The sequence below is a fragment of the Chaetomium tenue genome (assembly GCF_020726465.1).
Source record: "Chaetomium tenue strain MPI-SDFR-AT-0079 chromosome Unknown F5144scaffold_6, whole genome shotgun sequence".
In the NCBI taxonomy this organism is placed as follows: domain Eukaryota; kingdom Fungi; phylum Ascomycota; class Sordariomycetes; order Sordariales; family Chaetomiaceae; genus Chaetomium; species Chaetomium tenue.
In genome coordinates this window covers 839,681-853,948 of record NW_027117334.1, presented here as the reverse complement: position 1 = coordinate 853,948, position 14,268 = coordinate 839,681, and the positions used below count along the sequence as shown (strand labels likewise).

At 55.8% G+C, this 14,268-nt stretch overlaps 6 protein-coding genes across 6 annotated transcripts; 3 read left to right on the top strand and 3 right to left on the bottom strand.

Moving 5' to 3' along the window:
- Positions 1-552: 552 nt before the first annotated feature.
- On the bottom strand, positions 553-2,521 carry F5144DRAFT_497041 (uncharacterized protein; the record flags this gene model as incomplete). The annotated part of the gene is made up of 4 exons (XM_066786183.1): positions 553-1,403; positions 1,458-1,632; positions 2,025-2,042; positions 2,099-2,521. The coding sequence occupies 4 exons, from the start codon at positions 2,519-2,521 to the stop codon at positions 553-555; spliced, it is 1,467 nt and encodes a 488-aa protein (XP_066639513.1).
- Positions 2,522-4,338: 1,817 nt separating this feature from the next.
- Positions 4,339-6,392, top strand: F5144DRAFT_605324 (ATP-citrate synthase subunit 1; the record flags this gene model as incomplete). Its single annotated transcript, XM_066791421.1, has 2 exons — positions 4,339-4,797; positions 4,860-6,392. The coding sequence occupies 2 exons, from the start codon at positions 4,339-4,341 to the stop codon at positions 6,390-6,392; spliced, it is 1,992 nt and encodes a 663-aa protein (XP_066639512.1).
- A 1,081-nt stretch (positions 6,393-7,473) lies between these two features.
- F5144DRAFT_605323 (mitochondrial 54S ribosomal protein uL30m) lies at positions 7,474-8,013 on the top strand (the record flags this gene model as incomplete). The annotated part of the gene is made up of 2 exons (XM_066791420.1): positions 7,474-7,765; positions 7,919-8,013. 2 exons carry the CDS (start codon positions 7,474-7,476, stop codon positions 8,011-8,013), a joined length of 387 nt encoding a protein of 128 aa, XP_066639511.1.
- Positions 8,014-8,640: 627 nt separating this feature from the next.
- Positions 8,641-11,305, bottom strand: F5144DRAFT_595066 (MRG-domain-containing protein; the record flags this gene model as incomplete). Its single annotated transcript, XM_066790655.1, has 6 exons — positions 8,641-8,813; positions 8,870-8,985; positions 9,042-9,125; positions 9,671-10,158; positions 10,579-10,707; positions 10,883-11,305. 6 exons carry the CDS (start codon positions 11,303-11,305, stop codon positions 8,641-8,643), a joined length of 1,413 nt encoding a protein of 470 aa, XP_066639510.1.
- A 486-nt stretch (positions 11,306-11,791) lies between these two features.
- On the top strand, positions 11,792-12,561 carry F5144DRAFT_632214 (Cnl2/NKP2 family protein-domain-containing protein; the record flags this gene model as incomplete). Its single annotated transcript, XM_066792488.1, has 2 exons — positions 11,792-12,251; positions 12,304-12,561. The coding sequence occupies exons 1-2, from the start codon at positions 11,955-11,957 to the stop codon at positions 12,559-12,561; spliced, it is 555 nt and encodes a 184-aa protein (XP_066639509.1). The 5' UTR covers positions 11,792-11,954.
- Positions 12,555-14,122, bottom strand: F5144DRAFT_581442 (uncharacterized protein). The gene is made up of 3 exons (XM_066789435.1): positions 13,444-14,122; positions 12,927-13,368; positions 12,555-12,861 (listed from the first exon to the last, which is right to left on the bottom strand). The coding sequence occupies exons 1-3, from the start codon at positions 13,769-13,771 to the stop codon at positions 12,765-12,767; spliced, it is 867 nt and encodes a 288-aa protein (XP_066639508.1). The 5' UTR covers positions 13,772-14,122; the 3' UTR covers positions 12,555-12,764.
- Positions 14,123-14,268: the final 146 nt, after the last annotated feature.

Here is a 14,268-nt window from a genome sequence, read left to right as displayed (position 1 = left end):
GGAGCGTTTTGAGAAAGGCATACGTTGTTGCTGGATAGACAGATGCTCGAAGGACATTTGTGGTACATACATGCCTTGTAATATCCCTTTCAGTCTGTGGAAGAATTCCGCGCTGTTTTCAAAGTATCTCGCGGTTTTGGTTTTTACAAGATACACCGTTCCAGCTCTTCGAAACAAGAATGGAGATTGCGATAAACGATGTGATGTTAAGCCTTTGATTCACACCTCTTCTCCCTGGATAGATTGATGGTCTTGGAAGACAGCCACCTGATGACCAGTTGCAATCCACGCTGGGTATGTTCAACAGTATCCTCTCCAACGTCGACTATTATGGGAACAGACAACAATCCCGGATGCTTGTTATTCCGTGAAGTGATCAGAGCAACACATAAAACAGCCCGAAAGAACGGCACGGCATGGTAGGCATCTGAACTGCTGTATTATACTTTCTATTGGGAATCTCTCTTCCCGTGGGTAAAATGCGCCGTATATAATCATCAGACGGCCAGGTGAATAACGTCAGTTCTACACCCCCAAGATACCACCGCCCCCTTAAGCCTTGAACTCCTCCGCCTTGCTCTCCTCCCACTTGCCGGGGATAAGGGCCAGGGGCACGATGCCGCTGACGTGCATCTCGGGGCCAAAGATCTTGGCGTTGAGGCCCAGCTCCTGGGTCGCCGCCTTCATGTTCTTGAGACCCTCCTGGTAGTTGGGGCCGGCACGGCGCACCCAAATCTGGACGTTGTGCTCGTTAAGCGTGTTGGCATACTCGCGGAGCGCCTTGATAACGCCCTTGAATGTGCTGGCAACGTTGGTGAAGTTGGCGATACCGCCACCGATGAACAGGACCTTGCCCTTGGGGTTCATGGGCGCCCGGAGCATGAGGTCGAGCACGGTCCGTGCATAGTGGTATGTCTGAGACTCTGTGGGAGCACCGGAGTACTCGCCGTAGTTGGCCAGCTCGTCAGCGAAGCCGGCCGAGGCAATGGCATCGGCGTACACGACCGAGGCACCACCACCGGCAACGAGGGTCCAGATCCTGCCGTTCGGGTTCAGGACCGTCAACTTGAGTGATGCGCCGGTCTTAGCATCGAGCTCGGCAATGTAAGCCTCCTCCTTGGTAAGCTCACGACCGAAGGGCGCGGGGAACTCAATCGGCGGGCCGGCATCAATGTTGACGGTGCCGCTGCTGCTCGTCGGGGCGGTAATACCCAGAGCCGCCGGGGACCTTGCGATAGCCCACTTTACACCGCACTCGAAGTCTGCTGTTTGATCGAGCTTGGCCGCGAGATCGAGGAAGTGAACCGACGCGGAGGTGGCATCCTCGTTCGGGATCACGACGAGAGGGTTAATTTCAAGGTATGTGAACTGGCAGTCAACGTAGACGGCATAGAGGCGGGTAACTGTACAAAGGTAAGCGGTTATACATGAAATAAGGGGTTTTGAGAAAGACTGACTGAAGTCAACCAGGACGTTGTGGACGCCCTTGGGGACCTTGCTCAGGAGAGTGGAAGCGATTTCCTCGTTTGAGGGGTATTGTGTAAGGTCGACGGGAATGAGGAGCTTCTCGGCCTTCGCGTCGACATCGCCGACATCAACACCACCCTCGTGGGTGAAGAGGATCCAGTCGCCCTGAGACAATTGTCAGCACTGAGTGTTTTGTAAGTGTTGGCGGTGTTATGCGCGTTTCCGGGTTTGTGGGCCGGTTATCCACATCACAATGCGGTTTAGCCTCCGTTCGTCCGTGACGGCTCGGCAGCATTTTCCAAGCGGGTGTTGAAAACCCCCGTCCAGAATGCGCCCGTTTGCACAGGGATTTCCGAGTATAAAGCCTCAGAAACACCCGCCGGATCATGCATATGTTGCATTTTCCTCCCACATCATCTTCATCTTCCACTCCTTTTTGGTATGCGATCCTTTATACCGTCCCCAATTAAGTGCTTGCACTCGCAAGTGGGGGTTCGTTCGCGAATCAAATCTCGTCTGCCGCCAAGAACGGGCTGAACTGAAATCGGTTTACTTACATCGCGGACTGAGTTGATCTATCGAGGCGTTAGCCATGGGTTCGACAATTTCACCGGGACAGGGCGCAACTCACGTTGATGTAGTACTCGGTGCCGTCGGGGTGCGGCACGAAGGGCTCGACCAGGAATTGCCGGAGAACGCCCTCTGTGTGCTCAACCTTCTGCACCTTGCCAGCGCGCTCAGCAACCCACGCCTTCGCCTCGGGCCAGGTCTTGTTGAGAGCAAGCAGGCCGCTCTTGCCACGACGCTTGATGAGCTGATCTGGCTTGGCGACGAACTTGGCGCCCTGGTGCAACAGCCACGGGTATGTGATCTCGGCCTGGTCCAGCACGGCGTTGACGTCCTTGTCCTCGGGGAAGTGGAGGGATGCAAGCCTGGGGGGCGCGTTGTGCTTGGTCGGGGGCGGGAGGGTGCTGGGCTTGATCACCGGAGCACGGGTGAGGTGGTAGTTGATGATGGCCTTGCCATCGGCCTCGGTGATGCTCTTCGCGGACATCTTGCTAGTAAGTGGGCAACCTTGCTCTTCTCTTCAGTTTTTGCCGGGTTGGCTATTTCTACTCAGACCGTCAGCGTGGTCCTCAAACAGCTCCCCAGCGGTGCGCGCGAGTTCGCGGGTAGCCGAGTACGGAGATTGGCAGGCAGAATCAACCAGAGAGGGCGATGCTGTTCCGACCTCAAGTGAGGGGCAATTTACCTGGATGGGAAGTCTCAAGGGATAGGATTGCTGGAAAGTCAACGCGTGTACGCGGGGGGATTCGCAGCAAGTGAAGTGAGGGAGGAAAAGGAAGTGGATGAGGGCGAGGATTGGTCTCGAGATGCAGCTCCCTTGGGAAAAAGACGAGGACCGACTCCGAACCTTGGCTCGGGCAGAACACTCAGGGCAATAGCTTGCACACGGGGACCACACTCACGGGTTGGGGGGGCGGCCAGAAAAAAAGTCCAGGTACCAGTGGTGCCCGCCTGCCCAAAACCATTGGGGTTACTCAAGCGGGGCATTGCGCTTGGGGCGGTCAGCATTACCAGGTACTGGTACCTAGGATGAGATCGGAAGACTTGGCCGCCGACCACCTGGCACTTCCCTGACCCCTCGATTCTACCCCGCTCCTGCATCTTGGCCGCAAAGATACCCGATGCCAGCGCAGGTCGTCCCTTCCCCTTTGGTGATGCCCGACTTAGTTTCATTTCAAGTTATTTCCGCTTCCCTTTGGAACTTGGACTGGTCATTTGCCATCCACGTTTAAATGTGCCTACAAGTGTGGCATTAGCCCTTCGGCCGGACGCAAATGGGGGTCTTCCGGCCGCGGGCGCACCATCGGAGCATTGCCCGGACGTGTGCCCGCCGCTGCTAAGGGGTCGGAATGAGAGGAATGGAAGCTGCTAGTTGCTTTTTACAAATTCTCCACTTCTGCGAGGTCATCCCGAGGGTTTACTGCGCGTCAGTCAGGCATCTTACTCTCGTGTGCCCAACTCGAGCGCGCCGAACCTCTCGTTGTATTCGGCCCCCCGGCGCCCGACGCCCGGCCGCCGGGCCAGGGTCGCCGGGCGATAGCAATTGCCCCGCGATAACCGATCGGACGCAATGTCGCTTTCCTTTCTGTCCCAGTTCCGTGTGTCAACAAGCAGTTGACTTGGACCTTTGTTTGTAGGAGGCATCAGATGAATGCCAGTACGTTACCGGGCAACCCGGTCAGCAATCCGGCCGTAGAGGTTGACGGGGAAATGAGCTCTGCCCCTCTGCCCCTCTGCCTCCCGCAACTTTCGCAAATTTTTGGGTATCGGAGGGGTATCGGACGACTTGGTGTCGGATGTACTGGTACTTCGGATGCCAAGTGCTCTCGGGACCCCACCTTCTGCCAGCGATATGGCAGAAAAGCTCAGGCCATGCCTGATCGGGTGCTAGTCCGTTAGGCGATCGGACCAGGGTCCAAAAGAGTTGGGGAACTGCCACCATTTGTTGGACCGTTGACCCGGTCCTCATCCAATGAACGGCGAGCAACAATTCTTGGGGATTCCAGAGCAGGAGGGCTAGGTCGAGTTTCCGGTTCTCGCCAGGGCACCTTCACTAAATTCGACAGCTGCGGAGCTCTTGCGCCTACCCCGAGTGTGGTGCTTCCCGACGAGAGACGAAAAGGGCCCGACAAAAACCTCTGCCCCAAAATTGCTCCCCGCCTGCCTTCGCATTTCCGCGAACCCCCATCATTCTCCCTCGCCCCGACTCAGGCTCTTTCGCAAAACCTCGTCGCCCTTTTCCCCTTTTTCCTAACTAGATCCAGACACACACCGACGAGTCTCGAGTCGAAAACACACATCACAATGGCAACCCCCAGCAGCAGTGCTAACGGCCTTAAGCCGACCGGCGGCCTGTCTGCTAACGACAACATCCGCCGGTTTGCTGCGCCTAGCCGGCCGCTGAGCCCGCTTCCCGCTCACGCGCTGTTCAACGACAAGACAAGATGCTTCGTCTACGGCCTACAGCCGCGTGCCGTGCAGGGCATGCTCGACTTCGACTTCATCTGCAAGCGGGCGACACCGTCGGTCGCTGGTATTATCTACACATTCGGCGGTCAATTCGTCAGCAAGATGTACTGGGGCACCAGCGAGACGCTGCTCCCCGTGTACCAGCAGGTTGACAAGGCGATGGCCAAGCACCCCGATGTTGATACGGTCGTCAACTTCGCTTCGTCTCGTAGTGTCTACAGCTCGACCATGGAACTCATGGAGAACCCCCAAATTAAGACCATCGCTATTATTGCCGAGGGTGTCCCGGAGCGCGTAAGCGACCCCTCATTGTCATACTCGGCGTTTATCCTGATTGCTAACCGCCGGTATTATAGCGTGCCCGTGAGATCGCGCATGTTGCGCAGAAGAAGGGTGTCACAATCATTGGCCCTGCTACCGTTGGTGGCATCAAGCCCGGCAGCTTCAAGATTGGTAACACTGGTGGTATGATGGACAACATCGTTGCTTCCAAGCTTTACCGCAAGGGCTCGGTCGGCTACGTCTCCAAGTCTGGCGGCATGTCCAACGAGCTGAACAACATCATTTCGCAAAACACAGACGGTGTCTACGAGGGTGTGGCGATTGGTGGTGATCGGTACCCCGGCACTACTTTCATCGACCATTTGCTGCGCTACCAGGCCGACCCTGACTGCAAGATCCTTGTGCTTCTTGGCGAAGTCGGTGGTGTTGAGGAGTACAAGGTGATTGAGGCCGTCAAGCAGGGCGTTATCACTAAGCCCATTGTGGCGTGGGCCATTGGTACCTGCGCGAGCATGTTCAAGACCGAGGTTCAATTTGGTCACGCCGGTTCGTTCGCCAACTCGCAGCTCGAGACGGCGGCCATGAAGAACCAGAGCATGCGGGATGCCGGTTTCCATGTCCCCACCACATTCGAAGACATGCCGGCGCTTCTCAAGTCTGTCTATGACAAGCTTGTGAGCCAGGGCACCATCAAGCCCCAGCCCGAGCCTGTTGTGCCCAAGATCCCCATCGACTACTCATGGGCCCAGGAGCTTGGCCTTATCCGTAAGCCCGCTGCCTTCATCTCGACTATCTCGGATGATCGTGGCCAGGAGCTTCTCTACGCTGGCATGCCCATCTCAGACGTGTTTAGGGAGGACATCGGTATTGGTGGTGTCATGTCCCTGCTGTGGTTCCGCCGCCGTCTGCCCGACTACGCCTCCAAGTTCCTCGAGATGGTTCTCATGTTGACAGCCGACCACGGCCCGGCCGTGTCTGGTGCCATGAACACAATCATTACCACCCGTGCCGGCAAGGACCTCATCTCGGCGTTGGTGAGTGGTCTGCTTACTATCGGTTCGCGGTTCGGTGGCGCGCTGGACGGTGCCGCCGAGGAATTCACCAAGGCTTTCGATAAGGGCCTCAGCCCGCGCGAGTTCGTCGACACAATGCGCAAGCAGAACAAGCTCATCCCAGGTATCGGTCACCGTGTCAAGTCGCGGAACAACCCGGATCTGCGTGTGGAGCTCGTCAAGGAGTACGTCAAGGCCAAGTTCCCCAGCTGCAAAATGCTCGACTTCGCGTTGGCGGTCGAGTCGGTGACGACATCGAAGAAGGACAACCTGATCCTCAACGTGGACGGCTGCATTGCCGTCTGCTTCGTCGACCTCATGCGCAACTGCGGCGCCTTCAGCAACGAGGAGGCCGAGGACTACCTCAGCATGGGTGTGCTCAACGGCCTGTTCGTGCTCGGCCGCAGCATCGGTCTGATTGCCCACTACCTCGATCAGAAGCGCCTGCGCACCGGGCTGTACCGCCACCCGTGGGACGACATCACGTACATCCTCCCGAGCCTGCAACAGGCGGGTCCTCCGGGTACCGAGGGCCGCGTGGAGGTGCAGATGTAAGGGGCGTTTATTTTTAGACGAAGTTAGATGCAACGTTTTTCTACGAAATTTGGGACAGGCTCTTCAACATGGGATGTGACATGATTTCCTCTTGCAGAGCGCCAGCAGGGCCCTCGGTGGCCCCGGCTCGTGGAGGGTAGGACAGGCCCGGATTAGTTCTAGAAATTTTAATCAGTGACTGAACATTTGTTGTCCGATGCTTTGTTTTTGTGGATGTTGGGTATCGTCGGCGTTGGAGGGTTGACTTGGAGGTATTGTACGTAAGCGGGAGGTATTCCGCAGGTAGCACGCCTTTGGTGGCCGAACTGTTGAGATGCACGAGAAGGACCCCCGTTTACTAGAGGGGATTGGCGATGGCTGGATTCTTTTTCATGGAAGAACTCAATTCCAAGCGACCGTTGCAAAGAACCTTATGCATCATCGCCGATTATCTAAGAGCCCCGGAATGAATAGGGCAATTTGAAGCGTGACAAGGAGATGGACATCAGGCAATGTGGGCGGCATGGCGGGGCAGAAGGCGGTCGGACCGATAAGTGGAACCGATAAGCTCTGAGCCCCTGTTCATGTTTCCCAAGCGGTGTAGGATGGCACAATAGTTATTCGAGAAGCCCGAGCCTCAGGGAGCGTGCACCGCCAACCCCGGTCTACCGGGCCGAATCGGGAAACCTTGAACATTTTCCCAGTCTGTCGCCAACGTCGTCCCGAGCTGGAGGAGCTGCGAACCCCGCCACCACCAGAGAAAGCTGCAGTTTGGGAGCCGGATTGGAACTGATACGGTTGATTTGGGATTGAGGATTGGCTCAGGTGAGTAGCTGGTTTATTTGGGGCGTGGTATGTGGGCGTAAGGTAGCTGATGCAATGCAATTGTCTACAGGGTACCGACCGAGTCCGACCTTACACCTCTACAACGACGACACCCCTACGCTGTGCCATACATTCTTTACCCCGAGACACATTTCACCTACCGCCCTCGGGCGAACGACGAACGAACCAACTCCGAAAACCAAACACCCACACCCACACAACAACCCCAACCACCACCACCACCACCTTCGAAAAAAAAAAAAGGAAACACACAAAAATGTCCTACTTCCGCATCACCCTGCACCGCTCGGCGATCGGGCTCCCCAAACGCACGCGCGGCGTGCTCGCCGCGCTGGGGCTGCACCGGCGCGGGCAGCTGGTGTTCCACCCGGTGAGCGCGCAGTTTGCGGGGATGATCATGAAGGTGAAGGAGCTGGTGCGGGTGGAGGAAGTGGAGCGGGCGCAGACGAAGCGCGAGGTGTACGAGGCGCGGCGGCCGGAGGCGGGGTTTTGGGTGGAGGAGGGGGCGAGGGTTTTTAGGGGGGAGAAGGAGGGGGGGGGAGGGGGAGGTGAGGTTATGAGGGGGTGGGTTGATTGTTTCTTTTGGGGGAGAGAAAGGGGGTTGTGGGTTGTTGGATGGAGGGGATGGGTTAGAGTCGGCAGGTGGAAAGTGCAGCTGCTGTCCGTCCTCGTGTAGGTTACTGTATGAAAAAACATTCAAGAGAACAACACAACCGTGGCCGTCCGTATTCATCTAGAGACAGTTTGCCACGAGTCACAGTACCCACGTCGACTTATGGTCCTCTTTGGCCTTTAGCAGTACTCCTACAAAAATCACCGAGGACCACAGCAGAAAAACACAAGGCCAGGTCCAAACTGGCACAGCAGGCACCCGCCACTTTTGTTGTCAAACTGGTCATGAAAGTCCCATTTTGTTACGCTATGTATTATTACCCTCGAAAAGCAAAGAAAAAGCAAACGCTGTACAAACACCGGAAAATCCCGCGGTCCATCATCCTCCCAGCAGCCTTTAGTCCCCAAGACCAAAGGCACAGCAGCGCCAGCCCCGAACCCAGCAATATCCCAGAAGCAACCAAACACAGTCAGACGAGCCGATGTGTCAAAAATGACACGACTTGTTCCAGCTTGCTTTTTTGCTGAGACGACTCCGTTCCGAAAGTGCTCTAGCTCGAATGCCTGGCTTCTGCTTTTCTCGGTGATGACGTCAACCGGCAAAAGCAACTAGGGGTATATCCGAAGCATGCTGATGCTCGCTGGCGGGCCATCTAGGTCGGATAGGGTTCGATCCGGGTTCCATTCTCAGAGAGATCATGGGTGAACAGGCAGATAAAATCGAGGACAAACGCGCTGCGTCCGCCGCTGTCCGGGTTCAAGGCCCCCACAGAGATCGGCGGGCCGCTCTTTCGGGAGTAGAGGCAGAGGACTAGTGGCTCTCCAACTGCGCCCTGTAAGCGGCGCCGGGAGTCTCGTACTGGCTGGCAAAGTACTTGACGCCATGTCGGGAGAACCAGCTTATGAACTTGAGAAGCTCTTCGCGGAGACGGTTGACCGATTGCTGGTCCATGTTTGTCTGCGCGATAAGCTCCGGCAGGGAAACTGTCAACGGTTGTTAGTCGTGGATTGCATGTCAAAAGAGGGACGGTGAATCATACCAAGAAGACGCGCCAGATGCTCTGCGCCATAAGTATCAGCCGCACTCTTGTGTTGGCCATCGGCATCCGCTTGGTTCCAGAGCTTGTGCATCTCGTGGTATTGTCCGCGCTCGAAACTACGATGGGTGTCATTAGTGGTGGATGGGGAGCAAGCCGGGAGACAAAGGCTCACTGGTACAGAAGTATACGGCCGAGGGCCTTGTCGAAGTACTCGCGGAGACCGGCAATTGCTTCTTCGAGGATGTCCAGAGAGGCGCTGCCTTCCTGTCGATTGGGCTTCTCATAGGCAAGGTAGTCATTCAAGATCTCGTTGACAGGGTGGGCGTGTGGAAGCGGCACCACTTGATCGTTTTTAGTGACATTCTCCCAATCGTCGACGAGAATCGACTTGAGATGATCTGGCAAAGGAATCTTGATCGAGGGCCGGTGGTGGAAATTATCCTCCTATGGCTTATTAGCATCGCCCTGCCAATCGGTCGCTGAAGCAGAAACAATTGGACAAGCACAGGAAATCTTGTCCGCTTGGACTCGGCACTGTCAAAAGAGAAGAACGAAAAGAAAACCCCAAAGCAAAGCTGGAAAGGGCTCGCTTTTCATCGTGGATTATCGAGTGCCCGCTTGGACCTGACAACTGCCTTCAAAATCAGGCGGCGCTGGCGTACAAACATACAATATAGGGATTGTTCGGCCAGTTTGGCAGCCGAGGATGCTCTGGTCAGCTGTGCCTCCTTCGTTCTGGGGTGACGCCGACCGATTCAGTGGAGCGTCTTCTATCCCTTCATTATATAGCGGTTGTCGAACGTTTTCCTGCCATTGTGATCAAGATACTTCGAGGTCTTGATGGTTGGCAGCCGAAGTAAGTTGTCCCGCGCGAGCCTGGGCTCTTTCCACGCAGGCTCCTCGAAAGATGGCGTAGCCAGCCGGGAGTTCTCGGCCTGTGGAGACGTCGGGGGCGTGGTGAGTGTCACGCTTTTGGTGCCTTCTGCCGTCTTGTGGAAAATGGTGATTTTTTGGGGGCTTCTGGCGGACTTCGGAACGTCGCTGGGTCTCTGACCGTCGCTAAGAGGTTGGCCGTCGCTGAGCTTCTGAAGGTGGGTATTCTTCTGGACGCGGCTAGACTTCCGGGCGCGGGTAGGCTTCCGGACGCGACCAGGATTCTGAATGCCGCTCGTCTTCTGCACGGGGGCGATGTTTTCGATGTCATTGCGCCATCGAGCGTTGCAGGGCTTGATGCAGGGTGTCCGGGGGGTGCAGCAGGGAGAACCGGCTCCGGTGGTGGTAACTTGGTTCTTCATCGTAGTAGGATGAATAGAATGAAGATGATTGCGATGAATTTGGAATCAAGTACTCAAAATTAAGCAGAGCGTAGGTGGGCTGGAAGATGTACAGCAGGAAGACGATGTTGTCGGTTGATTGTGTGGTTTTCGTAGGTAGGTTTTTGGTGGTCTGGAGAAAAAGAGAATGAGGAAAGGCGCCCCCGTTAACACTGAGCCCGGAGGGGGTTGTGCGGGTCGAAACCGGTCGAAGTGGCAAAGCCCAGGTGAACAGTCGGATGTCGCAAGACACCGTCTGGCCAGCAGACAACAGGTGTGACAATGATTGGTTTGAGTATGGCGGTCGTCTGAGAGGTTTCCGGTTGTTGCCCAGGGACAATTGTGCCGCGCTTGCCGTCAGAGGTTGTCCTGATTCTTTGCTCCGCACCTACCTACGTAGCGACTGACGAGTTGTTCCGGGATATTGTTCGGGTGTCCCTCCTGCGTGTTGCTCGCGATCTTGAAGGCGGGGAAGGCGGCCGCGCATTTTCCCAAAGCATCTTCCCAAAGCATCCCAAAGCATCCCTGCCAGAGCAATCCTATTCACGTCCAGGAACAATACATGCACTCGCATGTAAAAGTTTTGAACAATACCAAGTCTAAAGAGCAAGATGGCGCATCAAAGTGCTCTGCAACCAACCAAACCGAAGACGACGATAACAACAATAAGGACAATAGCAAATCAAGCATATTGACTGACCTGCTCAAGTTCATAGTCCCTGGCCCTCCTCGGGCCGCGGCCACTGGTCGTCGTAGTGCCCGCAGTGCGCTCTTCACTGCCGCGGGCGGAACTCATGTCCGAACCGTTTGCTGCCCGAGCGGCGGCTCCCCCCTTCTTGGCAGTCTGTTTGGCCGCCTTGCCCGACTGCAGCATTTTGTACTGGGCCAAAAGTTGGGAGGCCAGATCCTTGTTCTCGTCGGTAAACTTTCGAACACGGTCCTGGGGTACCCAGTCGTCCCAGCTGCTTTTCCAGCCCTTGTAATGAATCTTGTACAGCCAGGCATCACCGTTCTCGGCGGCCATCACATCGAGAATTTTCGCTTCGTAGAGCATCTCCATGTGAAAGCAGAGAACGCGCTCGTCCTTTTGGAATGGCGGAAGTTGCTGCTTCTGGGGAGCCATGGTGATGACGATGGTCGGGCGTTGGTGGTGAGAGTTTGTTGTGGGTTTTCGTTAGGTTTTAGAAGAGAACGAGCAAGAAAGTGGCCAGAAATGATCAGAATGATTGAGAATCAATGTAGCTGCTAAAAGTAGGCAATAAAATAGGGAAATTTGGCCGTGGTGTGGATATGGGAAGGCAGCCAAAGCGTTGAGCGTTGAGCTCCTTCCTAGTTATAGTTAACTTGATGAGGTTGAAGAAACAGATGGAAGCGGCACCGGCACCAAATATTGAGATATCGGATCGGCGTCAAGTTTACACAATAGCGCCGTCACGAAGTATTAAGTAGATCTTCACTAAAGTTTGCTTGTTGATGATGTGTTGCAAGCGGATCTGGTGAAAAGAGTTGGTTGTGGGTGAGTGAGTAGGAAGGAAAAGACGTCAAGCAGCTATCGGCGATGAGCGGACGCGCACGGATCACATAAACGCGATGAGTGGCCCTCTTACCCGGACGCGCTGCCCCTGTTACTGCTTGCCGCCTTCCTCAACAAACAATTTCATGGTTAGGGGAAACGCTTCACCAGATTATGCACCGCATGTTATATGTTTGGCCTGCAGAAAAGTGATTACCTAGTTACCTAAGGGACCTATTTTACACTCAATGTTGACAAGATGGCCCCGACAGAGCAAATTATCCTCCGCAACTACCTGCTCGTCCCGGCACAGCTCCCCGCCATCATCTCATTGCAGGAATTCGTTGCCTTATTTCCAAGGCAGCTGCAGTCATCTCCCAGAATCCGCACCCTCTATCGCGATTTACAGAGCCAGAGAAATGCAGTTGTGGATGATGTGGCCGGGCAGGTCGAGCAAGAGGCCAAGCATGGCAAGGCCATGCGGCGAGCGGTGATCAGGTCAAAGAGGGAGGCAGAGGAGCAAGAGCAAGACGAGGAGGTGGAGATTGAGAGGATGGTGAGTCTTGGCAGCGATTTGATGTGGAAACATGTGTTGATTAATTTCGCAGCTGGGGAACTGGTCCGAGCCACGGCACGCAAAACACACACTCGCTTCTATCCTTCCTGACATGGAGGGCGCCATCAGTGGGATTGAGGCCGAGCTGCAGCTCCTCGAAGAGGAAGAAGCATCTCTCCTGACCTCTGTCCAGCAGACTCTCGGTGCTATGAGCGACTTGCGTTACGGCCGGTTGGCTAACAGCCAGCTGCCGGAACAGGTGCTCGACGGTTTAGGCAATCTGCAAGAAATCTGTAGGACAAAGAATTGACTTTATTCAAACGGTTATGTATGTATCCCGCGACCTGTCCCGGACTTGCAAAATAGTGAAATGGAAACCCGTCCATCGCTCCCAGCCCGCCATATCTACCAACCGAGACAACATGGAACGGCAGCCCACCCAGTAATTATAGTACTATCATGGAAAAGGCCCTGCTCAAAGGACCGAGCAACCCGGTTCAGGTATCAAGCCGTTCAAGAGCGGCCGTCTCCGGGAGGGCCAGCGCGTGGTGCGGCGGCAGGAGCGCCGGCAGCCGGCTGGCCACCACCCATACCATCCATACGGCGGTTCCTAAAACGCCTGTCAACACACTGCTATACACACAACGACGTCGAACCAAAAAAACAATAACTCACATCATAGCCCTGCTAAGGAACGACACAATAAGCATCATGCCCCAAGAGGGGATGGCGTTCAGTGCCCAGAGCACGTAGCCGATGGGCACGGCCACGCCGAGCTTGGCGAACTTGCCCTCGAACGGGTGGAAGTAGCCGTCTTGGGCGACGACCTTCCAGCTGGTCTCGGACTCGCTGCGCTCCGTAGACGCGTACCCGTCGAGGACGTCCTGGGTGGTGACGGTCGTCAGGTTGAGGCGCTTGGTCAGGACCTCGATGGGGCCCGGGGCCGGGAGCATCTCAAAGAGCCACAGCCCGCCCGTGTTGGCCGCCCAGCTGTTGCACAGCACCGGCTGGTCTTCGCAGTTGAGCATCGCGAGGTGCGGCGACCGTTGTGATGCCGGCAGCGCCGCGAAGGGGAGGGCCGCCTCGGTGAAGGCTGCCTCGACTCTATCGCATCGGCCTGGAAAAAGAAACACGGACGGTCAGTTCAGCCTGCGGCCGATAGGGGATAAAAACAGGGGAGGGGAGAACGCACCGAAGCATGTCTTGTTCCGCCCAGTCAGCAGCACTAGCCACTCCTCCGGGTTCGTCGCGTCGGGCTGGACGGGCTCGTACAACGTGTCCTTCCAGTTCTCAAGCGTGAGTGTCGAGATCTTCTTGGGTTCTACCACCTTCTTGGTCTTCGCCTTGCCCGTGGCGCTGGTGACGGCGGCCGCTGGCGCATCAGCTTTGTCGGCACTGGGAGCCGCCGCGCCAAAGTTGCTGATGAAGTTTTGGAACTTGGCCTTGTACTGCTCGAATGGGCTCTCGGCGGCCGATGCAAGCACCGGCAGCGCCAGCAGGGCGGCTGTGGAGAAGCGCATTTTCAAGATGACAAACAGAAGTTTGATGGAAGATGTATGGTGGAGGGAGGTTGCGTTGCGTTGGATGGGGAACCGAGGATTGGAGATTGGAGAAACGGGGAAGCAACGAAGCAACGTGAGGCAAGGTGTCGCCTACCTATTGATTAGGATGATGTAAAGAGGGGTCTTAGCGTGGGTGCCTGAATAAGTGAACTTTCCAGCAGTTGAGGATATGTACAGATCTGTATGCAGACTTTCTCGTCGCAAGATCAGCGCACTGGAAGGGAAGAAAAGGGTTCACGAAGATTCTCCCTGAAATTATGTCTTCCTCTCGATTGTAACCCTGGTGACTTAGCGTGGTCAGGTCCGTGTTCCCCTTGTTGACTTCGAGGCCAGGGCTCTGGCGTCGCTTATTTGGGTTAGTAAAACTCTCGGTAGGACAAAGTGGGGAACTCTGGGGTACTGGATGGACTGGTCGCGTCCGACCTGTCTAAATCGACGGTGTCTTCTGTATAATA